This window comes from Phocoena phocoena, chromosome 18 (genome assembly GCF_963924675.1).
Source record: "Phocoena phocoena chromosome 18, mPhoPho1.1, whole genome shotgun sequence".
Taxonomy (NCBI): Eukaryota; Metazoa; Chordata; class Mammalia; order Artiodactyla; family Phocoenidae; genus Phocoena; species Phocoena phocoena.
Genome location: NC_089236.1, coordinates 5,798,693 through 5,824,674, shown reverse-complemented (window position 1 = coordinate 5,824,674; position 25,982 = coordinate 5,798,693). Strand labels below are relative to the sequence as shown.

The 25,982-nt window shown below is 45.7% G+C and overlaps 1 protein-coding gene across 1 annotated transcript in view; it reads left to right on the top strand.

Annotated features, from left to right (window-relative positions):
* Nucleotides 1-3,531: 3,531 nt before the first annotated feature.
* FLT1 (fms related receptor tyrosine kinase 1) overlaps nucleotides 3,532-25,982 on the top strand; it is a 168,910-nt gene continuing 146,459 nt past the window's right edge. Inside the window, exon 1 of the mRNA XM_065896240.1 lies at nucleotides 3,532-3,595. Coding sequence (XP_065752312.1) covers nucleotides 3,532-3,595 — 64 coding nt within the window. The remainder of the gene's footprint in view (nucleotides 3,596-25,982) is intronic.

The following is a 25,982-nucleotide window of genomic DNA, read 5'->3' as shown; positions in this document are numbered from 1 at the left end:
CATGTGCTACTCAGATCTAGGAGCCTGAACTGTCAAGCAGAGATGTGCTGGGAGCTTTTTTTGCCATATAACACAGAAGGGTTTTATAAAGTCATTTGGTTCTTCTAACCAACCATACATATTTATGCTATGCAGTGTGTAGCCGTGGAGTATAGTTTTTCTTTGCTCTGAAGCCACCTAACCCATGTGGGGACAAAGTCCTGATTGAGACCTGGTGACTGCAAGCTGATCGGCTCTACCCTTGGTCCACCCTAGGAAGATGAGGCCCTGGGTTCCCTCCTGTCTCTCACAGGGATGCTCCCACACTATTGTTCAGTCTTGAATATTAAAGCTGTTGGTTTTACCAAGTGTGCCTCTGAATAGGGGCTAGAAAGAATCCTCCAGAGAATGTTTGTAGCTGATAACAAGAGAGAATGTCTGGTTTTGCAGGAGATGAAACGTTCTTTTGTATGTGAGCAGGAAGCAAGCAGATAGTCTATTTCAATAGCTTTTTATACCCACCAGGCATGTTGAAATTGATCTTTTCCATCACTGTTATCTATAAAACCCCTTTCGTTAGTGATTTAGTTGGAAGGGTGCTGTAGCCCATTCTTGTTCAAAGGTCTTATCTCTTTTTTGGGGGGTGGGGGGTTGAGAACCATACCTTTACTTCCCATTAGTTTAGCTTAGATATTCATTTATCTAAATGCTAATATTTATCTGAGCTAAAATGAAATTAAGAACAAAACCTTGTGAGAACTTGTAGCATCTTGGGCTCTTTGTTAGGAGGCTAATGCAACTAACAAAGCAAGAAGTAAAGAAATTGCTGACTATAATTAAAACCTGCAACTTTTCGAAAGAATAGTTGGGAATTTGTGGAAGACCACTCTTAATGCAGAATGATTTTGGTGTAAATTAAGTTAGATTCGACCAGGACTCTTTTAACCTTAAATAGTTGAGCAATATGCCAGAATTTTTTTTCTTTAATTTTATTTTAAAAATTTATTTATTTATCTTTGGCTGCGTTGGGTCTTCCTTGCTGTGGGCGGGTTGTAGCGAGCAGGGGCTACTCTTTGTTGCGGTGCACGGGCTTCTCACCGCGGTGGCTTCTCTTGCTGCAGAGAGCACTGGCTCTAGGTGCATGGGCTTCAGTAGTTGTGGCACACGGGCTCAGTAGTTGTGGCTCACCAGTTCTAGAGCGCAGGCTCAGTAGTTGTGGCGCTCGGGCTTGCTTGCTCTGCTGCATGTGGGATCTTCCTGGACCAGGGCTCGAACACGTGTTCCCTGCATGGGCAGGCGGATTCTTAGCCACTGCACCAGCACGGAAGTCCCTATGCTAGTATTGTTGATGGACGTCTGAGGTCGTGAAGATTGTTTCAGCTATCCATCAGATACCCGTTGTGGCTTCACAAGTAAACTCGATGCAGAGTCATGTCTGACAGCCGGTATGTGAAGTGTTGTCTCTCAGATAGCATTTGAAGGGTTGTAGTAAACTTTTGTAGACTGTACTATGGACCGTTTTCCCCCAGGGTCAGCTAAGTGTCTCTCCTAAGAAGCGCTCCTGAGTTCTCGGACGGACCACCTCTTCTCTGTGCCCATCGTGAACCCAGGCTCCCTCCAGCACTGGGATCCTCACACTGTAATGTCGTGGCCTCTTTACGCGTCAACCTCCTCTCCAGATTCTAAGCCCGCTTCTTGCGAGAGAGCATGGGAGGGACAAGCAGCTCTGAAGTGAGGCAGGGGGACACCTCGTTTCTGCGGGTGTGTCCCAGACTGTGACCGAGGCTGGGGGACCAGTTGTGCGTTAAGATCCGCTGTCAGGCTCTAACCCTGAGATACGTAATTAACTGTTCACGGAATGATGCTTCGGTTTTGAAGGAATCAAGCTTGGGAGTAGAAGCCCTAGAAAAAGTGGAGAAGCCAGCAGGCGCGCAAAGGCTCCGCGTGGTCTCACTCTCCTCGGAGCCGCGTGGGGCTGCCACTCCCGGGCCCCAGCGCCAGGCGGGCGGACGCGCTGTTCCTGCGTGGGGCTCCCAGCGGCGGGGACCTGTCCTGGCCCTGCCGCTCAGAGGTGTGGCAACTCCGGGTTGCCTAACCTTCCCCGGCGGGAGGCAGTCCAGTCCTTCAGGAAGAGTCGCTGGCCCAGTGTTTAGGAGCCATCACGTTCCTTTTTATCGTGGCCATCTGGCATTTTGCAGTAGAAGTATTTTTCAAACCAGTGGTATTTACAGGGACAAGACTGGGCTGCTCCGTGGAGCCTAGGACGATATCAGCCTTTGAGGTAATGGAAACATAATTGGGGAACGAGGTGGAATTAGTGTCATCGCAAATGATCTGGTGCCTCATGTTAATTCCCCGGGGTTTTGTTCGGAGGGCAGTGGAGTCACTCATCTTGCGTAGCAAGCAGCCATCAGAAAGACTCTTTTCGAGCATTTGGGAAATAAAGTTCAAGTGCTCGGCCTTTAAAAGTTGCAGGAGCAGCTTCATGTCCCAGCTTTTTACAAGGTATCATGATGTTATTGCTTGTTTTGCTTCTAGGAAGCCGAGGGTTTAGGAAATGACTTGGGCGGGTGCATCTGTGAGGTCGAAAAAGACACAGACGCGCTCCCCAGGGACCCGAGCGGCTTCGCTGTCTTCCCGAAGGTGCCAGCCAAGCGTCCGGTCCCCGCGGGCGCTCCTGGCGCAGTCCCCTGTGCCGAGGGTGTCCGGCGCCTTCCTAGACGTCTGGGGACAGTTGGGAGAGTCGCGGGGCGGCGGGACAGCGCGGGAAGAGCAAGGAAGGGGGAGGGAGCCGGCCTGCGCCTCGCCCCTCCGTGCCAAGGACACCGTCGCGGAGGCGCGGCCAGCTTCCCAGGGTCGGACTTTCCGCCCCGGGGGCCGGGCGGTGGAGGTCCAGCCCTGTCCCCTTCCCAGCTTCGGGCGGCCCCCAGGGCTGAGTAAGCCGGGCGGAGGGAGACTGCAGGGATTTCCTGAGAGCTAAAGGAGGAGGAGGGGACCGGGACAGGAGCCGGGAGCAAGGACCGTGAACCTGCCCGGCGGCGCTCCGGGGCCGCGCCGCCCGCGCCTCCCCACGCGCGCTCCCTCCCCGCCCCCGCGCCGGCGGCCCCCGCCCCCTCCCGAGCCGTAGGGAATCAGGTCCCGGAGGAAGAGGGTAGGTGGGGAGGCGGATGAGGGGTGGGGGACCCCTTGACGTCACTGGAAGGAGGTGCCGGGGTAGGAAGTGGGCTGGGGAAAGGTTATAAATCGCCCCCGCCCTCGTCTCCTCTTAATCGAGGTCCGCTGGAGGCTCGGAGCGCGCGGGATCAGCACTCCTCGCGGCTCCTCCCCGGCGGCGGCGGCTGCGGCTCGGAGCGGGCTCCGGGGCTGGAACGCAACGGCCGGAGGACGCCGGGCTGCGAGGATTACCGGGGGAAGTGGTTGTCTCTCGGCTGGAGCCGCGGAGAGGGGCGCTCGGGGCGGAGGGCCGGAGCGAGAGGAGACAGGCTCGGGCGGCTGCGGCGGGCGCCCGCGAGGAGCGCGGGCACCGGACGAGCAGGCCGCGTCGCGCTCACCATGGTCAGCTGCTGGGACACCGGGGCCCTGCTCTGCGTGCTGCTCGGCGGTCTGCTTCTCACAGGTGAGGCGCGGCCGGGGCCGGAGGCCGGCGCGGGGCTGGCGGGGGCAGGGGCGCAGCCCGGGGGGCCGGGTGCGCGCGGGGAGCGAGCTCGGAGGGAACCGGGGACACTAGTTGCAGCGGACACGCCTGGGGCCGTGACGCCCTTTCTCCTCCGCCGGGCGGTCGGGCTGGGCGCCTCGGAGAGCAGCTGGCTGGGGTCCGCGAGCATCGCCGCGCTCGGGTCCGCGCTGGGGCTGCCCCTTGCGGCTGGAGTCGCTGATCCTCGCTGCCTGGCCACCTCCCCCAAGCCGGGGCCCCCCTCCCAGGTTCTGGGCTCGGAAAGTGCCGCGCACCCGGACCTGCCTGGCACCCATAGCCTGCTCTCAGGTGGCCTGGCCGGGTCCGCGAGGCCCCCGGATCAGCGGCTCCTAGGACGCCCGCGTGGCTGCCCGGGGGCTGGGCTGAGGCCCGGCCTTGGCGATGTCTGGCACTGGCCGCGACGTCGCGCCTCCCGAGGGAAGGAGGTGAGCCCCTTTGGAGGGGGTCGCGTACCTGGCGGGAGCACACAGATACCTCAAGATGGCAAGAGCTGGTATCCTTCGACCCACTCTGGGCCCCCGAGCTCGCGTGTCCAGGGAACGTTCCCCCAGCGTCCTCTCCCCCCTCTCCCCCGCCGCCCCCCCCCCCCCACCCCGCTCGCCGGCCGCTGGGCCTGAGCGCTGGGCGCGCATCCATCCGAGTGGAGCCTCTGCCACGGGTCCAGCCCAGGTCGCCGACCTGAGTGACCTTGACCGACGAGGGCAGTCGAGGACCCAAGTCCCGTTAAGTTTCAGAATTGCAAGCCTAGCCTTTAAGTTCCGAGAGAAGAAAGGACAAATGATTTGGACCAAAAGGTGCGGTTTGAGGAATCGGTGAGGTCCGCGCCTTTGCTGGGCGTTAGGGACACTGGCGGCAGAACCTTCAGGGACCAGTAGGTTGTACCTGGTTAGTGTGGCGGTGGCCTCCACCGAGGCGCCAAAACCCGAGGGCATTTAGGGACTCGGACTTGCCTTTTCTGCTCAGCGGGGCTCAGTGGCCAAGCCCCCTGGTTTAGTCCCCCTGGGCGCAGAGAGCCAGGTTTTGGAGCGCCTGTCTCTTAAGCGTCGTGGAGGAAAGGTAAAATATGAAATAAAATACAGTAACATAGGTTATTGCAAACATCCCTGGGTAGGAAAGTCCGTAGGGTTGAGCATATACTTTTTTAAGTGCTTGTTAAACTCAAAAGGCAGTAACAAATATTCCTTCTCAGCGGGAAGACTAATTAAACCACTTGTTTCTTAATAACAAGTAATAGTTCCACCTGGATGAAGCTGTTAAACCGAGAGGCAAGGCGAATTCGTACTAAATTGCAGAGAACTCGCTCTAAGTTGGAAATGTTGCTAAAATAACTATACGAAGTGAAGTACTGCTTTTCTGTTTCAAGACTACATTTGGGGGTTTGAAAAGTCATGTGTTTTGAAATACAATTGCTTGGAGCATTTAAGTAACTTGCTGAAGTCCATCGTCTATTATGTAAAAGTAAATCTAGGTAAATTACTGTGAATCCAGAACATGGAGGGGAAAGTATATGCTTTATTGGATTTTCTGCTTCACACATAGACATCTTTATTTTGTTTCAAAAACTAGCAAAGAATAGTTCTGTTCGTGGTTCAAAGCAACTTAGATCCGTGGAAGCGTTTCAGAAACGCGAGTGAGATCTTCTTATGATTCCTCTTAGATTTTACTTAAATGAGGCAGAAATCTTGGAACTCTTTTGTGATTTTTAAAAAAATGTTTTACATATGTGTTATAGGGAGAAAGCAAGACAAACATTGGCAAGGTGAGAGCCTCTTCACCTGCCGGTTTAGGGAATGTTCTATCAGCTGTTGGGGTCTGTAATCGCCAATCTAAACCACAGGCTTCTGCCGCGGGTTAACAGCTGCGTCACAGTAAAACAATCACGTACCTGCTTTCTAAGCTGCGTCAGCGCTTTCAGACTGAACGAGGGGCTGCATGTCTGGGGAGTGGTGTCTAGATAGGGGCCAGGTTTCTGCCCTGTGGATTTATGAGGAGTTCAGCTTGCACCCATCCCGGGCCAGCTCTGCTCACTGTTGGGTGCTATATAATTTTATGAGTTATTAATATTATGTGTGCGTTCACTGAGGTATAAAATAACCAGAGGTTCAGTAATACAAAAAGATAATGCCTTTCCCCGCAAAGAGTGTATTTACCTTCTAAATATCCTGGGAAATAAAAACATTGCAATATTCACGTGCTTCCAAGTCCTCTACATTGCAATCTCTTCCTCTAGAAAGGATACTAGGCTTCCTTTCTCTGGCTCAAAGTCTCATTTTCTTATTTTAAGGCAGCACACCCTTGACGAAAGCCGCAGACCCTTTTTTTCTGCCCCCCCTTTTCTAGAGTTTTTGAGCAGCTGACATGTACAATTTGCTATAGCTAATCGGAAATGCTTCACTTGCCAATTTTGTGAGTGGTGTTAATTAATGATAGAAAGTTAAATCAAAAGTGTACATGACAATGATCCCCATTTCCAAAATGAATGTACTAAATCTCTCAAAATCAAGCTAATTTCGCATAACAGTTTGTCTTTTCTCCAAGGTTTATAAAGTCACACTTTGGGTTGTGTTTTTCCGGAATTGTACGTTTGAAATGTTAATTCCGTGCACGTTTGGTGGTCCACGTAGTTTTCCAAATGATGGATCACATTGCAGATAAATTGTAGGTGGTCACCTACTCTAGTTCCTCAATATTTTGACCTTATTTATTTATTTATTAAGTTTTTTCTCTCCCTTTTGAAAATTCTATAATAGGCTATCCAGTTTCTTTTCTAGGGAGCACTAAGTGGGTTTTGTGTTTTCACGTGTAAAATTCAGACGTTAGAATAGACGGTTATTTCTAGGGGCCTTTCCCAACTCTAAAATTCAATGAATGATTCCAAGAAACAGACTGAACACAGTGTCTGTTTTTCTCCCTCCCTTAACTGCATTTGCCTATAGAATGGGTGACCACCCCTACGATGCCGGAGCCGGGGCTGAAAGGCTGAGCTGGCTTTCCCCTGCTGTCAGTAATCACGGTGGGTTTTCTTTTTCACTAGTGCAACACACCTAACTCCAACCGATTCGCTTGCTGTTTATCAGGTTGCAAGAACTAAGCTGTTACAGGATGCCCAAGCCAGGACGAATCATGATCTTGGGATTTTTTTTTTTTTTAACAGAATGTGTAACTCTATGAAATAGACTCTATTTCATAACGCTAGTTCCATGATGTCTTCTAAGGAGACTGGTCATTTAAAACCCGTCTGTATTTCTTGGTTTTTTCAATTAATGCTTACTAGTTGCAAATAATACTTATTTGCTCCCCAAGTAACTTAAGTCTAAAAGAGTTTCCGATTTCAACAAGAATACTAAACCTCTTATTTAAATTGGAACTTATTTTATATGACTTTTTAGAACAGACCAAATAATCACTTTGTTTTTACCAAAACTATTTAGATATTTTAAATCTCCTTTGAATGTATATAATATAGACGTTGAAAATGATATATCGCCTCCCAAAATGGTTTTATATCCATCAAAAAAAAAAGGTAGTATCCTTGAGGAAGGTTACCCAGTAGATCACCAAGTTATGATTAATGTTTACTCCGGCTTGAGAATTCTGCAAAGCAAGAACAAATAAATAACAGAGTAGCTAGCTTCTGCAGTGCTTTAAATTGAGACGTGCATGGGAGTGAGTGTGAGAGTGGAGAGTGAGGGAAGTTCTCTTGGCCACCCGGGTGTTAAACGCAGAGCTATCTCGTGTTAGGGTCTTGGTTCAATTGCACGGTCAGGAGTTTGTTGGATAGCAAGTGAATATCATACTTTTTCAGAGCATTTGTCATTGTAGCTAGAGGAGGAAGGACATTTGAAATAACACCAGGCTTAATTTTTAAGTAAAAATACGTCACTAGGAACGGTTAAAAGCATTAGAAGCATTGGTTGCATTTGGTTGAAAACGATCTACGAGAACAGTCCATTCTGTTCCATTGGGCTCAGTACACTGGGGAGGCTTGTGAAGGAATGACAAGAGCTCCTGCCAGATGCTTTCCAGGAGCATTGTTGATTCCTCACACACTTGGGTGCCTTGGAAATTGCATGCGGCTGATGACAGTACTGGATTTTATTCCAGATTGAGGAAGGGGAAGGAAACTGGAGGAATGGGGGGTGATGGAGGGAGGGCTTGAAAGGAGAGCCTCTGGTTTCGTATCTGGGACTGCAGGGGGGTTTCATTAAGGAAATGGTTCCATTGAGTCTGCTGGAGATAGTGGACTAGATTTCCTGCATTGCTGCTGGGCGGATGTCGGGGGATGTCAAGAATTCCTGGGGATTTCCCATCAGTCTTGGTAAAGCTGGATGCCTAAGAGCCATGTCTGATTATTGCTCCTTTCCTTGATTTTGTGCTCCTTGAGAGAATTGATCTCATTGCACAGACACATATGCTGTGAGGGCTAGATGGAACCTCAGGGATCTAACCTACTCCTTTCAGAGACGAGCAGTTTAGTGATTTTTTTTTTTCAAGCTCAACAGCTGGCTGGCGGCAGACCCAGGAACAGGACCTGATGTTCATCCTACAGATAACATTTCTTCTTCATTTTTGTATTTCCTCTACCCCAAACAGAGTAGAGATGTTAAAATATTTGTTGGATAACATTATTGCAGAGCTAAAATTTTGTTTTAAATGCTGGCATTTAATCTTATTTCTCATTTTATTGAATATATTTAAGTCTTCTTTCCCACCATCAGCACACGAATAAATTTTTCTTACACACGTAAAACTAGGACCATATGAACTATATTGTAGTGGTAGATACGTGTTTATTTCCTCTTCTGCGAAAAAATCTATTTAAACTGCCTTTTTAAACATAATACATCGTTCATATTTTAATGCACCATCATTAATTTTTTACAACAGTATTTCCAATAACTGCATAGCATTTCATGGTATGGCTATGCCATAACTTATTAAACCCAACTGGCATCTTTTTTTAATATGAGAAACCTTTAAAGCCCGTAAGGGGTTTAATTAGGAATATCAAAATGATGGCTGCTCAGTAATATACTGAGAGATTTGGGGAGAAAACTAATTTTTCTTGTGCACAGTTGGAATCCGCCTTTTGGATGGCTGCAGCTTAAATAGTTGTGGCTTACGGTAGTAGCTTCATCTATTACCACTTCCCTCCGCGTACCCCGTGTCCCAGCCACACAGACTCTACCGCCGTCAAAGAAATAGCTCACCTTTCTTTAGATGGGCCTTGCACTTTTCATGCTGTTTGTCTGCCTGCAAGACCTTTTTTCTCCCTCTGCATCTTCTCTTCCCGTGCCTTCAAAATTCAGCGTAGAAATCACCAGCTCCACGAGCTCCTCCTTAGAGCCCCAGACAGAATGACTGGTTTCTTCCGCTCCTATATGTAGCCTCCTCTTATAGCCCCTGTATGGGTCCTCCCGTTCTTCTCACCTTGCTTAGTAGTCTGTTTATGAGGCTGCCCTCACTCTTTGGGGAGGAGAGCCCGTGTCTTAACTGCTCTTACATCCCTGGCACCTACTCTCATGGCTGGCATGGAAGCTCTCAGTAAATGTTGGAATGAATGAATGATGTAGCCGCACTGTCATTTCAAAGAAGAAATCTTTCCGGGCCAGATATGACTTTATTCCAGGTTATTAGTTACTCTTGCCTGTCCATTGGGCCTCAGTTACAGCGGATTCCTTAAAGAGGCTGTTTCTCAATAGAGAATATTTGCCCTCTGCAACGAGTGGCTAAGATCTAGGAAATCAGCTACGATTTTCAACTCTGAGATACCCATGTCTTGTGATCCCTCCTGTTTGGTCACGGTGATTCCCTGGGGCTTCTGGGCCAGCAAAGCTGGGCTTGGGTCCGTGCAGCAGTTCTGTCCTAACCCTCTATCAGTTTGGGGCCTTCACCTTTACTCCTCAGTGCTTTATACCATTTTTAGTGCTCTTAGATTTTATACTTTGACTTATCCTCTCATAGACTCAAACCTGAGTCATTGGGTGCTGGGCTGTGTGGCATGGGGAGATACTCAGAGTCAAGACTGCTTTAATAGGAACCTTGTTACAGGACCACGCTAGTTGCTTGATTTCCTCCTTCCTTAGAATAGGTTCTCCTTAACTATTCATGCAAATAGATTCTTCTGGCAGGACCAGCCTACTAGGTGTGAAACATGTTCTGAAAAATCGGAACCCCCGATCCAGCCTCGAGCTGGTGCCTCCCTTCCCCCACTCCCATCCCCAGCCCCAAACTTTGCACATGCCCACAGCATGCTTCTCAAAGTGTGGTCCATGGCCCAGCATCCTCTGGCAACTTAACCAATCAGAACCTGTATGTTAATAAGGTCCCCAGATGTGTTTTTGCACATTAGAAAATTGAGAAGCGCTGATTGTAGTAAAGGATTCTTAGCTCTGGTGTCAGGGTCTAAATCGTCTTCACCAGCATCCTAGTGATGACCTTGACCTGTATGACCAAGGGACTAGACCCTGGCCAGCCAGGAGCTTCTTTCCGGCTCCCACACTGTTCTTGTGCCCTGTCTTCTGCCGGGACACCTGTGACCTGCTTCAAGACTTTTTTTTTTTTTTTTTTAACAAAATCTTAGGCTTAGCTTAGACCTGTAGTCAAAGCATACAGAGGTTGTGGTCTTGAAGAATACCACGGTTCACCAAACCATGGGTCTTAGAAAATAGGGACCTGGTGAAAAATAGTACAATAAAAATGGCATTAAACAGATGGGTTTTAACCATAAATAAAAGTTTTACAAAGCATTTGCTTCCAAAACAAAGTCACTTGGTGTAAAAACCAGGGAGGTGAGCATCCTTCTCTGTAATCTGTTGTCAAGGAGGCACCACTGTCTCATCATGCTGTCATATCCTGCCGCTGGTGACACATTGTCTGTGCTTCTTGCTGGCTTGAAATTTAATGCACTTGTCTTCTTCCTCGTCGTCTTATCGCAAATCTTGACAGATGCTTTTGTCTTTTCCCAGGTTACCACAGTGCTTATGGGTAGTTTTTCTCAGCCTGGTCTTCTATCCTTCTATCGAACAGGTGGAGTGTGACTGCATTTCCTTTCAAACCACAGACCCTCCCGCCTGGTCAACACAAGCAAAGCTATAACAACGATCAGGTTCTTTTGTGAAACGAGGCCTGAAGTGAACCTTGTATAAATGAAAAGCCTTGTCTTCTGTTATATGCAAATATGAAACCACTCGCGCTCAAGGCCCCCTTTGGCGGCCTTGATCAGTAACTAGTCTGCCAGCTGAGTGCTGTGAAGCCCTTTGCTTCTCTCCAGGGTCCCCGGCTTTGGCTCTACATTAGAACCATCTGGGGGGCTTTATTTCTAGAATCCTCTTGCCCTGGCAGCACTCCTGATCGTGAGTTTCTGAGTGGGACCGAGGCATCGTTCATTGAAAGCTGCCAGGTGATTCCAATGGGCGGCGAGGTTACGGAACCTTTTAGTTTATCATATATCCAAATCACCTGAGAGCTTGCGCTGCGGTACTGGGCCTGCCCCAGAGTTTCTGATTCAGTAGGCCTGGGATAGGGCCCGGAATTTGCATTTCTAACAAGATCCCAGTTGATGCCGAGGCATGGATGCAGAGACCACTGCTTTGAGAGCCCCTGACCTCGGGCTCCACTGAGAGGCCTGGCTACCTGGGAGGCATCCGTTCTGGGGCCAGTCTGGAAAAGGCACGAAATTAAATCATTGCTAGACATCTAACAAGGTGGAGGACACTGTATCTGTGAGGAAGAAAGGAACTCTTCCTCTCTTAGAACGAGGGGAATTCTGGGATAAAGTGCTTGGTACGGGCGGGCCTGTTTTGCAGAGCAGGGTATATGTGAGTTAGGAACCAGACCTGGATTGCTGGTCTAGACAGGAAAGCTCGTAGTGGTTCTCCTTCCCTGCCGCACGCTGTGGAGTCCTCAGCCTTTCCTCTGTAGAAATGTAGGCACGTGGCTACAGAGTCCTTTGGGAAGGTGCCATGCTACTGACCTGTCCTGGGCGCCCTCACGCCTCTGGTCCAGCCCTGCTAGCCTTCAGTAAGCCCTCCACGAAGCTGTCGGAAGCCTTGTTATCTTTCCCTCCCTGACCAAGCCTCTGTAGCTGAATTCCTCTGCTGGGATCAGCGTCCCCGCTTGGATGGCTGACCTCTACCTGTCGGAGCAGTATGGCTCTGCTGACTTCCGGGGATATGCCAGGGATCTGTCGCTCTTGGTGAGCAAAGTCGCTGCCACATCGGAGACAGAGCTGGCCTCTCACTGGGCAGAATCGTGGTGCTGGGACCCTTCTCGTGAAACGCCAAGAGCATAAGCCGCTGCTCCTTCCCTGAGAGCATCTCGGGGTACCTGTAGGGCGTTTAAGGCCTAATATCGTGTGAGCTCTATTCGGACGCTCTCATTTTCAGATACAGAAGGAGCACATCCTTCACCCACGGCTGAATCAGTGCTTCTCAAACCTGAGTCATGATAGCGTTTGTGTCTGTCATCTCCTGCCACATAATAGGCTGCCTCAAAACCCAGTGGCCTACGAGGGGAGTTCATTATGTCTCATGAGTCTGTGGGTTAGAAATCTGGGCGCGGCTCAGCTGGGTGGTTTGCTTTGGGCCTCACCTGGGTCGCGCATGCAGCTGTAGTCCCCTGGCTTTGCCCCTGGGACCGCGGCGCTGGCTGTCGGGGGGGGGGGGCACCCTCCGCAGGCGGCCTTTTGCCCCCCAGCCATCTAGCCCCCCCTCCTTACTGGGGCAGGGGCCGTCTGAGAGGACAACAGCGGATGTCTCAAGGCCTTTGGAACTCTTACAGCACCACCTATGCCACATTGGGACGGTCAGAGCAGTCCTAACTCAGGGTGGGGCGTGGGGAAAGAGATTCTCTCCAGGCGGGAGGAGCTGCTTAGTCTTGTGGGCTCGTTTCTTGAGGTACACACTGCTGTTTAGTACTAAACCTTTCTTTTCTTTCTTTCTGGCTGTGCCACACGGCATGTGGGATCTTAGTCTCCCGACCAGGGATCGAACCTGTGTCTCTTGCATTGGAAGCGTGGGGTCTTAACCATTGGACCTCCAGCGAAGTCCCTAACCTTTCTTTTCAATCTAGATTTTGAAAAGATTCTGGAGTTTGGCCAAGAAAATAATAGTGAATAATGCCTTGGCCCTTCTTAACCTGTGAGCTAAAGACAGCTGGTCCAGTGGAAGAGCTTCCTATTCGTAACTGTTGATTAGGGGACAGAGGCCACAGTTAAAGTGGCTGCCAGGCTCTCAAGACCACCATGGCACCGGCATGAAGTGGGGGACAGCTGACCCTCAGATTGCGAGTGTAGGCAGTGGGCAGCTTCTCGGGGCTTAGATCAGAGGATCTCTGAGCATCTTCTGGGGGGATGTGGTGAGGCTGTAAGTGTTTGGGGGGAGCGGGGTGGAGAGAAAGGAGGCAACTGATGCTTATGGATGGTCAGGACTTAGATTTATACATATTATGTTGTTTAGTCCCAAGAGGTAGGTACAGTACTCTTATATATGAGGAAACTGAGGCTTGGGTAAATTAAATACTTTTCCTAAGATCACAGAGTACCTAAGTATTTAGATAAATTAAATACTTTCCCTAAACTGGAATTCTTTCCATCTGGTTCTGTCAGACTCCAAACCTCCCTCCTCTTACCACGCCTTAGAACCTAAAGGAAAGGAGAGAAGGGAAAGAGCATGGGTGACAGTGTGCTAGTCTTCCCTTCTTTCCAAACCGTTCTATCCTTGGAGCTTTGCCACTTCCAAAGAATGTGAGACTCCACTGCAACTCCGGCCTCAAATGGCCTTGGGAGATTCCACTGCTGTGTGTGGCAGACACCATTAAAGGCTCCATTAAGACAGAATTTTCATCATGTGGGTTTTCTTATCATGGGTATTCAAGGCCCTTCCAAAAAATTCAAGTCAGAGAAGGAGCTCCAAAACCATTAAGAATATGACTTTATATAGGCTTCCAGACTGCTCTCCCACATGGGGCTTTGGATGAATTGAGCTTGCATGGGAGGGCGGATGGGGGCAGAAGGGCACTTTGATTCTGGAAGAGGTCTCATCAGGTAGGTCCCCCGACCGGCCGGGCTGCCCTCTGCCAGGTTGTTTCTGGTAATCAAATGTCTACTTCTCTGTGTGCCTTTTAGATCCCAGAAACCGCAATGGCCTGGAGCTTTTTCTTAATGAAGCTGGAGTAAAGGGGTGGGCCCTGATGCTTCGTGAACTGGGGTGGGGGAGGACTCTGTCCCCGGGGGGGGGGGGGGGAAGGAGGAGGAATGTGCATACCCGGCGCTGTGAACCTCTTCCGAACCATCCAGCCTGCACACTTTTAACTTTCTTTTATGAATGGAAACCCTGAGGGTCACATTCTTACCAAGTGACCAGGCCAGGGTGGAAACCTAGGTCTTTGTGATTTTGAAATCAGTACTCTTTCCGCCAACATTTATCCAAAAGATCTTGAATGATCAAATCTAGGAATTCGGGAAAACCAAGGAGTTTGGTTTTCAGGGGTTAGAATAGAAAGTTAGTATGCCCGTGAGAAAAAGACAGCTGTCCAAGGGCATTGTCCTAGAGGGAGCGCCCATTGGTCTGGGACTGTCACGAACAGTCTCTGCTTTCCCTGTTTGACTGGTGGTCCTCGTACAGTTAACAAAAATGGAAGCATTTCTTTAAGGTCTATTGCCCTTTGGGTCTCTTCTCTTCCCTAGATCACTCCCTTCAGGCATTCGAACGTACAAGAAGTCAAGAAAGAGAAAAAAGTATTTTATTTCTTCCTTGATCCTTACCTGGAGAGGGATAGTTTTTTTTAAATTGAAGTCTAGTTGATTTACAATGTTGTGTTAATTTCTGCTGTACAGCAAAGGGACTCAGTTATACATATGTATACGTTCTTTTTTATATTCTTTTCCATGATGGTTTATCACAGGATATTGAATATTATTTTCTGTGCTATACAGTAGGACCTTGTTGTTTATCCATTCTATATATACTAGTTTGCATCTGCTAATCTCAAATTCCCAATCCCTCCTTCCCCCAACCCCCCATCCCCCTTGGCAACCACAAGTCTGTTCTCTCTGTCTGTGAGTCTGTTTCTGTTTCGTAGATAAGTTCATTTGTGTCATGTTTTAGATTCCACATATAAGTGATACCATATGATACTTGTCTTTCTCTTTCTGACTTGCTTCACTTAGTATGATAATCTCTAAGTCCATCCATGTTGCTGCAAATGGCATTATTTCCTTCTTTTTGATGGCTGAGTAGTACTCCATTACACATATGTACCACATCTTCTTTATGCATTCATCTACTGATGGGCATTTAGGTTGCTTCCATGTCTTGGTTATTGTAAATAGTGCTGCTATGAACATAGGGGTAGGTGTATCTTTTTGAATTAGTTTTGTCTGGATATATGCCCCGGAGTGGGATTGCTGGATCATATGGTAGCTCTATTTTTACTTTTTTGAGGAACCTCCATACTGCTTTCCGTAGTGGCTGTACCAACTTACATTCCCACCAACAGTGTAGGAGGGTTCCCTTTTCTCCACATTGAGAAGGATATTTTTTGATACCAGAACATGGCCATGTTTATCTGAATCTGAGAAAAATGTTGTTTTGCCACCTATAGAGGAGTTTTATCTTTTGTTCCAAGGAAACAGTAGAAAGTGTGGTCAAAGGGATACATGGCTTGGATGAAAGTTATAAGGAGTGGTTATATATATACAGTTTGATTTTTATGATTTTCTTTTTCTAAGTTGGCATTAGAGAAACCAAAAATATATGTAAACAGATGGAAAGGCAGGGATATATTAGAGGGGATTGCAAACAAACAATTTTAAAAGGCAATGTAAACTTGTGTTACAGCATTTTGTCTATGATGAATGGTATTGTTTTCTTTTGGAAAACTCTGTTTAACTCTTTTCTACTTAATGTCTCCTGCTGGATCAGATTTTTGTTCTCTGTTGTTATTTGGAAATTTTTATAGCTTTAAAATCTTCTCCATAGGGAATTCTGCTAGAACTAGAGAAGAAGGAAAAAAAAAAAAAAAAAAAAAAGCATGGGAATTGGGTCATTGTATTGCCCTAGAATGGACTTTGTGTACCTACAACTTCTTGGGGGTTGGGGAATATTTGACACACATCATTGGTGTACAGATTAGAAGTGTTCTACCACTCACTCCCCTCCCCCATTCCCTGTCCTCACAGCTGGTAAATGAAAAATATCTTAAGTTCAGTATTTGCCACACAAAGTCGCTTAAAAACGCAGGAAACTCTCATGAATGCTAACTTTCAAGAATTTCTGGTTTGCTTTAGCCCTTTTGGACTGGTCATTAAACTTAGTGATTCTATAATCTGGGTAGATGTCTTTTTAGGAGTCGTAAAATTCTAAAGTGTAGAAATAGAGTTGTTGTTGATTTTCAATGTGGTTCATGGTGCAAGCAGATGGGCATAGGATTGCTTTGCTGGAATCATTCACTCACCATTTTGGAAGAGTGTTAAGTACAAACTTGGGAGGGGAAATGTCTTTTGAGAAATACGTTTTCTGACAGTGTTTTGGAATGCTGTATCTTCTGCTGTGATTTCACGAGGGAAAGCATGGGCTGTATGGAATTTAATTCTCGTGATGTCAGTTTCATAACCAGTCATCATTCCAGGTTCATGTTCAACCTCTAGCATGAGTTCAGGCATGCTTGGAAGACCCTTTCATTTGAGAGCACTTTTAACATATTCCCTTAAAAAGTGCTCGAGCAATCATCAATTAACCTATTATATTTTATTTCAAGATGGAAACATGGTTGTATCTATCGTGCTCTGTATTGACCATTGAGTGTCTTCTTTTGTGATGTTAACTGTGAATTTTACTGAAATGACTCATCTATGTTAGTGAAGAATTTGTGACTCCCTGTACTCAGAAACGTGTCCTTTAAAAACAAAGTGTACCGAGCTTTGAGGTGATCTCTGTTTGTTGACTTAGATAATCTTGAACACGTGGTGGTATTCACCTAATCTGCTTCTTGGTGACTCATGTCCTAAGGGGCCTCTTAGGACTGACAGCCCTTCAAGAGGAAGGGCTGGTTTCTGCCCTGTCTTCACAGCTGTGAATCTAGGACAGTGCCTGGCATATAGTAGTCACTCAATAAATGCTGGTTGAACTGACTAGAGCTGTATCCTAGACGTCCCTCTGGGTCTCAGAGGCCTTTTAGGAATCAGGGTTCCATATTGGTTCGATATTGTGCGGGTATAGTGGAGGAGACTGGCAGAAATATGTCCAAGAGCTGGCAGGAATTCTTCCCACACATCTGAAATGTTCTGTTCCTTCCTTCTGGGACATCCTCTGGCTCCGGTGACCCCTTTCTTATCCTTGACTGAGCTGCTGTGTTCTCCTGATTCGAATCTAGACTCAGAATTCCGATGTAAGCTGCCTGGCCACTACAGAAATGGCTCCCAAGAGATATTTCCTTTAGATGGACCCTCCTCCTGGGATACACTTAGCTGGTCAAGGTTCCCAAACAGCACAAAAGAAAGACAGTTGATTTGCGAACCTTAATTTGCAGGTACAGCAACGCAGCCTAAACATATCAGGTGATGTTATTATTGTGTTCGCCCTCTTGGATAAGAACATTTGCTTTGAAAACCATTTCCCCTTAGCTCTGGACCATCCGTGGTGTAGGCTAGGAAGAGGAGAGAAGAGGAGGCACAAGTTAAGTCCTGGCTAGGACTGATCACATCTGATCATTTTCTTTTATTCCCCTCATTCTGTATCTATCCCTCTTCCGTGATTTCAAAAAGCACAGTGTGGGACTTCCCTGGTGGCACAGTGGTTAAGAATCCACCTGCCAATGCAGGGGACACAGGTTTGAGCCCTGGTCCAGGAAGATCCCACATGCTGCAGAGCAACTAAGCCCGTGCGCCACAACTACTGAGCCTGCGCTCTAGAGCCCGCGAGCCACAACTACTGAAGCCCGCGTGCCTAGAGCCTGTGCTCCGCAACAAGAGAAGCCACCGCAATGAGAAGCCCGGGCACCGCAACAAAGAGTAACCCCTGCTTGCCGCAACTAGAGAAAGCCTGCGCAAAGCAACGAAAACCCAACACAGCCCTGGTGGCGCAGTGGTTGAGAGTCCGCCTGCCGATGCAGGGGACACGGGTTCTTCCCCAAGTCCGGGAAGATCCCACATGCCGCGGAGCGGCTGGGCCCGTGAGCCATGGCCGCTGAGCCTGCGCGTCCGGAGCCTGTGCGCCGCAACGGGAGAGGCCACAGCAGTGAGAGGCCCGCGTACTGCAAAAAAAATAAATTTTATATTAAAACAAAAGAAGGCACAGTGTGACCTAGGCATATCTTCTAGTGAATGTTCACTTGTGGCTTTTTTCCCCTAATAGCAACTGAAGTCAGGTAGACCCCAGACTTAAAAAAAAAAAAAAAAAAAAAATTATCTATCTATCTATGCACACCAAGGCATTGGAAAGAAACAATAGAGGTCTCTCTTCTGAGCAAAGAGATCAAGGAAAGCAGAGCTGTAGAAGCAAGAGAATTAAGAGTAGCTGATAAAAGAAAACAGTTGTTTGCAAAGTAAAGTTGGGTTTTAGAGGGTCTGCAGATTTGAAGGAGAGAGAAAGAGACCCTTCAGCAGACACACGCTCATTCTTCAGGTCTTACCTTCAACATCATTCTTCTGAGAGCACGTCCTTCACTCCCTGGGCTGGGTTCCTGCCCTCCCTCCCACATCTGGTACACTTCCCTCTGATCAGCCACTAACATAATGTAATTTTACACTTGTATAAAAACTAATTTATAAGTATAAAATTACATCTGTCTGTATATACTTATCTGTTGTCCAGCCTAAGTTATAAACCCTTCAAAGAAGCGATCTTGTTTGTCTTGTTTATTATTGTATCCTTCTGTTAGAATATGTTTGAAATATTAAATGGAAGAGTAAATGCTGAGGTTACAGAGCAGAGAGAGCACCAAGGTGAGGGGGTGAGAGGAAGAGGTAGTATCAGGAAGGGAGTAGGGAAAAAACCAGGATTGGCTGGCAGTAAAAGAGATAAGAAGGATAGATAAATGAGGGTGATGCATTCCCAGCCTCCTGGAATCATGGACGGGAGGCCAACCCTCAACCCACTCACTTCATCAGTCTCGTCTCGGGGTTGGTGGTTTCACTTTGTGGGGACAGCTCCAGTATTGGGGACCTCACTACCTCTCTTCACAGTGCTTCCTTCTGCTTTTACGTAACTTCTACTTCTTGGTTTTGGTCTTGTCCTCCAGAATGAGCTGATCCATAAGTTATTTTAAAGCTTGTGAGGTCGATGGCCAACTGATAACAGAAATTGGTGTTTGGTTTTATTTTTTCTTCCATCCGATATATGATATCTCGGAGGGTATTAAAAATGCTAATTCTATAATAGATTAATGAAACTGTATGAGTAAAAATGACCCGAGAATTAAAACCAATATTCTCCAGGTTTTGGGTGCAAATTACTTTAAAGTCTGTCATGGATATTTGTAAGGAAGACCTGACTATCACATACTGAAGTGACTGAAAAACCTTCAGTCAATTATTTCTTTAAAAATTGAGATACTTCAAAAATTGAGATACTTTTAATTGGTTCCTTTTCCTTCCAGAAGCTTGGCTGTCAGCAAAACTTGTATAACATTAATTCCATCTAAGAATTTACAAACTTAAAAAAAAAAAAAAATCTTAGGAAGGCCAGCTATTACCCATATTTACTATGTAAATTGAGTCTAAAGAAAACATGAAAATTAAAGCAAAGCAGAATTTAAAAGAACTCTTCAGTCAACACACCCACCCCATTGTCTGTGCAGGATTAATCTCCAAAATATGTGTAATGAAAAGCAATTGTATTCCAAATTGTTTAATTTAGAAGGAAACTGATTTTGACAATAGAAACACAATGGTCAAGGACAGTGTTTAATGAGCCTTAGAAAGTATGCTAACGCAGCTTTCAAAACCTCAATTCCCCTATGATGGATAACCTTATTGCACACTCTTGGCTGTTTAAATCTCAAGGGTCAGAGGGTTTGTGTATGTTATTGGTAACAAAGACTGGAGATCGCTCAACTTTCAGTGAGTGAATTTATAAGGCACCTCCTTTATATACAGTCTGAAGTACTGCGGAAGAATGTGTTCTATGTAGTTTGGACTCCAGAATCTCTATCGGGATAAGCTTGAAATTAACACCAGGACTTTATCACACTCAGCCTTCCAATCTCATTTTATTTCTCCCGTATTTTTATATGCTCAGCAAGTGTGGTTGTGTCATTATTTGTAATAGGTTAGAAAGTTGAAGAATATACAATATAAAAAGGATAGACCAAAATTTGAGTTAAAGATAATAACGTTTTCGTCCTTTTCTTGCATGGATAGCTAGAGTTTAAGGTACACGCTTTCCTGCCTGCCTACTTGCTAGACTTTCTTCATTTCATGGTACAAAATTTTTAAGGCATAATGTTGGATTTGAAATTAAAACTTTGGCATGATAAATTTTTTTTTTTTTTTTTGCGGTACGCGGGCCTCTCACTGCTGTGGCCTCTCCCGTTGCGGAGCACAGGCTCCGGACGCACGGGCTCAGAAGCCATGGCTCACGGGCCCAGCCGCTCCGCGGCATGTGGGATCTTCCCGGACCGGGGCACGAACCCGTGTCCCCTGCATCGGCAGGCGGACTCTCAACCACTGCGTCACCAGGGAAGCCCTGGCATGATAATATTTTTTATGGTTACTTAATAGCATTCCAACATACAGCTCCACGATATATTCAGTTTTTTCCAGAAAGAATTGTGTGTGAACCTGAGGATTATCAGTGTTACATGACAGGTTATACACAGTGTCTCAACTAAAATTTAGAGTTCTAATTCCCGTTCTTATACTTTAACCATTCTATGGCAAGCTCCTTTATTGAATCGATGAAATATTTCCCAGGTCTCCTCTGTGATGCTTTCCTTCCTAAAGGAACCCAGAGGGATCCACGTAAATAACATGTATTCCGGAGCCCTGCTGTCGTTGTCTCCATAGATGCCCGGAACTTTGGCATTGACCAGTAATACACAGAGTATGTGGTAAAATGTTTTGTGGTAGAACAAAGCATGATCCTAATGCCATGTAGAATAGGGAAGACTTGAGATTTTAAATTGTGGGTTGCCTACATACTGTCCTATGCTTCCAGACTAGGGATTGTTTGTTTAAAAAGAATACAGAGGATACCTTTGGCTGAACTGAAACTTGTAATCCTAAACAATTCAGAGGATAGAGGTTAATATTAGGGCAGTTCACACGTTTTATGAATACGACTACTATGCCTAATGGTGCAACCTGCTCCAAATGCTAGGATGCACCGATTGATGCAAGATGAAGAACAGCAGAGAAACCCTGGATGCTTCCAGTAAACCAAGTGTTTGTATATTGCATGTGTGTTTATTGAATCTCTGCGGAGTGCTCTTTCTTTTCAGGTGTTTATAACCTGAAAGTTAATATAGTCTGGCCTGAAATAACTTGTAAATCGACATGAATGATAGCATAACGCTGCCGGTGATGATAAGCCCTTCTGTGTGAGGTGTCATCAGGTCCAGTTTCCCCACAGTCCTCTGAACGGTAACATTGGATAAGAACAGAGGATGGTAGGGTGTGTCTGCTTCACATGTAGTGCGTTTCCTGCTACTGGTAGAGAAACAGCCGTGCCGAGCCCTCCCTAATACCCCAAACCTTCCTCTTTGCGTTTTTAGGGTATAAAGTGCACTGGTTCTGTTCATCTCCTTTTGTGTAAGTAGAGGAAAGCCTACCGTCTTCTCTACTGAATGCTTTGTGAGCTACGTCTCGTGCCCTGTCAACCAGATCCTGACCCTTGCTCCAAGCCGCTCAGATAACTCCCTTGACATCGTATGGTAAATTGAAATGACATCTTGTTAGACAGTTCTGTGGAGGTGGCTTGTGAACTCATTCAGTAAAAGGACATCGGTGTGGGAGTCGAGTGTTTGGGGGGGTAAAAAGGTAACTCCTCGGTCGGCAGGAGATTTCTCGCTGACCAACCTTAATTAACTCTGATGTCACATGAAAAGGAGCTGTTCCTGGGTACAGGTCACTCGGAGGGTAGGCTCCTGATGGTAGCCGGTGACAGGCCCGATGATAAATGAACGTGCCCTGTTAAACCATGACCCTCCGAGAAGCCAGTGTCAAGGAAAAAGCTCAGAGAGGTACCCTGAAGACGTGCCCCTCGTAAACGTTGACAGTAGGAATGCCGATGTCAGTAGAGGACTTTTCTCTTGGTAAACATCTTAAACCACACAGACTGTTTTTCTTTTCAATAACCTTTATAGAGTTTAAGGAAAAATGAGTGAAGTCCGTCACCCATGTATGGATGGAACCAAGACCATGGTCACTTCAGGGGCTAACACCATGGTGTCCTCTGTGTGCTGCACTGGAAAGTTTGTTGACTGACAAAGTGTGAACTGTAAGCTTTAAAACAAGCAAATTATTCAAGTAAACATAGGTTTAGGGCTGTGCCAACTGTCACTGCTGAAATTAAGCAATTTTTTCACTTGTTTTTTTACACCTGAATTCAAGACATAAATGCTATATAAATGACTTAAATTTTCTCTTAAGGCATGGAGATCAGGTGCTTCCTAGTTTGGATCTGATGATTTGGGGATTACTTGGGATAGCAGAAACTCTGAAGCAAGAAACCATTGAATTCTTTTTTTGTGGATCCTTTGATAATAAAAAGATGAGAAAGAAAGTAGCAAGTCCCTGGGATTAGCAACTTGCTACAAATTAGGTGTATTCCTGCTGGAAGCAGCTACCTAACCATTCCGTCCTTTGTGGACCTGGGACCAAGAGCACAGTTACCATAACCTAAAATATCCTACACCTGTCCATCTAAAAGTCACAATCTTATCTCCACAAGGGATTAGTCAGCAGTGAGTCAGAGCTTCTTGCTGTTGCCGAGTACATGTCAGTTTCTGAGTCCAAGCGTGGAAAGAGGTTTCCCTGTGCCTGAGAGAATGTACATGCCCCCTCTCATTTCTAAACCCACCTTCCACCACTCCTAAAACACACTTCCCGGGGAGGAAAGCATGTTCCCTGTAGGCAGCAATGTATGTGTGCATGTCTTTACGTAAACATCCTTTCATTTCTCTAGATCCTTCCTTGATTTAAGGCCAGTTGTTCTGGGAGGAAAATAACATTTAAAAAACTAATGTCGCCTCTCATTGTGGGACTTGCTTGAGTTACGCTGCTGTCATACAGACTCCCATGGCTTTCCCACCTTTGATTTAGTCTGCTGGTAGACGAAACAGAGGCGCTCTAGTCTTTCCCCATCATGCTAGAAGTGAGAGAAAAATGTACGTTATAATGTCTTCAAGTAGTACGTTATAATACTTCAAGTAGTATAATGTCTTCAGTTGTGTGTTCAGTGTTATCACTGAACATACAACTGAACTGTGTTCAGTTATAAGGGACCCTTCATATTATCTGACAAATACTTTAATAGAGGCACGACACAGAAGTTAAGACCAAGAGTTAACTTCTTATTAAGTATTAGAGCCCCGTAGGCACTAGCATCTCAAACAAAAGTTTTGGAAGTTTCTGGAAATTTGTTTCATTTGCATTCTTAACCTTTTTCCCACCCTTGCCACCAACCAAAAAGATTCCATGAGGTTTAGTCTATGAGACTTAAGCTTTTAATAAGCTACATCTTGAGGAAAGAAAAGTCTTCTTTTATTATGAATTATGTTTAATTAACCTCACACAACCTTGGTAAAGACTCGGGGTCTTAACATCAAATTTTAGAAACATGATACTTGGGGGTTTATATTTAGATAAAGAGGTCATTTATCATGTAGGATTATGTACTATTGAAAACGTGGTATGTAAAATCAAAGACAGATGCCTCTCATTTGAAAGAGACCTAATATACAAAGCTTTGCATTAAAACCAAATCCATTAGAAATCAATAATTTTAATATTAAAGGAAATACCGTAGATTTCTTCCAAGAGCTCTAGCAACATAATTTTTGACGTGACTCAATTTGTTAAAATTCCAATTTAAATAGGTAAAATTCAAAAGGTGCGCTTGGAAGTGGTTTTAAATTAACATTAAATTTAAAAGATTGCAATTTGGGGGAACAGTGGGTTTTTTGCAATATATTTGTAAATCTTCTAATACATAAATAATGATGTTATTGAACACGAAGTAAAAATTCTCTAACATCAGCCTTCTAAAGCTTTAAGCTGGAGAAACAACTACAAGTATAAAAATCTAACACTGATGAGGTTGTATGTAGCGACAAAGTTCAAAATAGCTCAATATGCAACTTAACTCTGATTATTTTAGTCATAAGTTTTGTTTTTAAAACAGCTTTATTGAGATAAAATTCACATACCACGAAACTCACCATTTTAAATTGTGTAAGTCAGTGATTTTTAGTATATGCACAAGAGTTGTGCATCCATCATCACTATCTAATATTAGAACATTCTCACCCCCAAAAGAAACTCCTGTTGTTACTCACTTCTGTTCCTTTCTCCCCCAAGCCCCTGCCAACCACTACTCTTATTTTCTCTCGTATGGATTTGCCTATCCTGGACATGTCATATAAATGGAATCATACAACACGTGGCCTTTTGTGACTGGCCTCTTTTTGGTTTTTAAACAAGACAATATTATTTTCTCACGGTTCTGGAAGCTGGAAGTCTAAGCTCAAGGTGTCATCAGTTTGGGTTTCTCCTGAGGCCTCTTTCCGTGGTTTGTAGACAGCTGTCTTCTCTCTGTGTTCCTACGTGGCCTTACCTCTGTGTGCAGTAGCACAGTGTTTTCCAGGGTCATCTGTGTTGTAGCATATATCCGTACTTCATTTCTTTTTATTGCCAAATAATCCATTGTATGGATCGACTACATTTGTTTATCCACCCATCATTTGGGTGGTTTCTACTTTTTGGCTATCACGGATAATGCCGCTACAGACATTTGTATACAAGTTTTTATTTGGACGTATGTTTTCGGTTCTCTTGGGTAGATACCTAGGAGTGGAATTGCTGAGCCATCTGTTTAACTCTGTGTTTAACCATCTGAAGAGCTGCAATCTGTTTTCCAAAGCAGTTGGACCATTTTACAGTACTACCAGCAATACATGAGGGCTCCTGTTTCTTCACATCCTCATCAGCACTTGTTCTTGTCTTTTTCATTGAAGCTATCCTAGCGGGTGTGAAGTTGGTATCTCACTGTGGTTTTGATTTGCGTTTTCCTGATGGCCACGTGCTTCCTGGCCATTTATATTTCTTCTTTGGGAAAATGTCTATTCAGATACTTGGTCAGTTTTTTAAATGGGTCATTTGTTCTTCCAGTAGTTGTAAATATTTTAAAATGTGATTTCTAACTTGTACATTGTTATGAATCACTGCGGATTTCAGAATCACTGACTTTTTAGGCCAGAAGGAATTGTAAAAATCTAAGCCCAGCCGCCTCTGTTGGCAGATGAAGAATCTGAGGCTTAAGGTGACTTGCCAGTGGCCACAGCAGAGCTAGTTAGTAGCGGAGCTGGGGAGATTCATGGTTCCCCATCAAAAATGGAGTAACATAGCTGTTTCATGATTCCTGTTTGAATAAGGCCCCTTTCTTACAGAGAACAGCCCTTTGATTTCAATATAGTAGGGGTGAGGGGGTGTCGTCTAGAAGGAAGAGGGGCTAATGACCTTGTCTTGAGGTTACATCTAACAGGTCAGAACACTATTATTATTCAGATCAATACAAAAGGCAGTTTTCTAAAGATAACTTTTAGTCAAACTTTATATAAGAGCCTGCTCTCAGTCTTAAAAGTGATGGGCCAGGCCGTCTGGTTCATAATGACCTGTGGTGGGTATTCTCTCTCTTAGTGTCCATCATGGTAGCTTTGAAGAAGTTTGAAGAAAGAACCTCAATCATTTGGGCTTTGATTTGGTTGCAAAATAAAGCCTTCTTTATTTACTTGGAATTTTACTCACGCTTCCCATTGAGGTCCCAGAAAGCATTCCATTTTGCCCAGTGAAGTACCGGTGGGAAATGTAGAGCAGCATCTTAGAACAGTCTATGCATGGGCTTCCTCCCAGAGGTTCATCATGTGGGGAAAGAAGGGGTGTTTGTTTAAGAGCCATAAAGCTCTGTTCGCTTTCTACCTACCCAATAATACAGAACAGACAAACAACGAGGGAAAATATTCAGACAAGCACAGTACAAAGTGTCAGTGTTCAGTCAGTAAGTTCACGTACACATATTGGCTTTTTAATGCTATTAGCCCACTGTGCTTGACCTTAAGTTTTTCCTAATAAAGAAGCATGTGATAAAGCCCG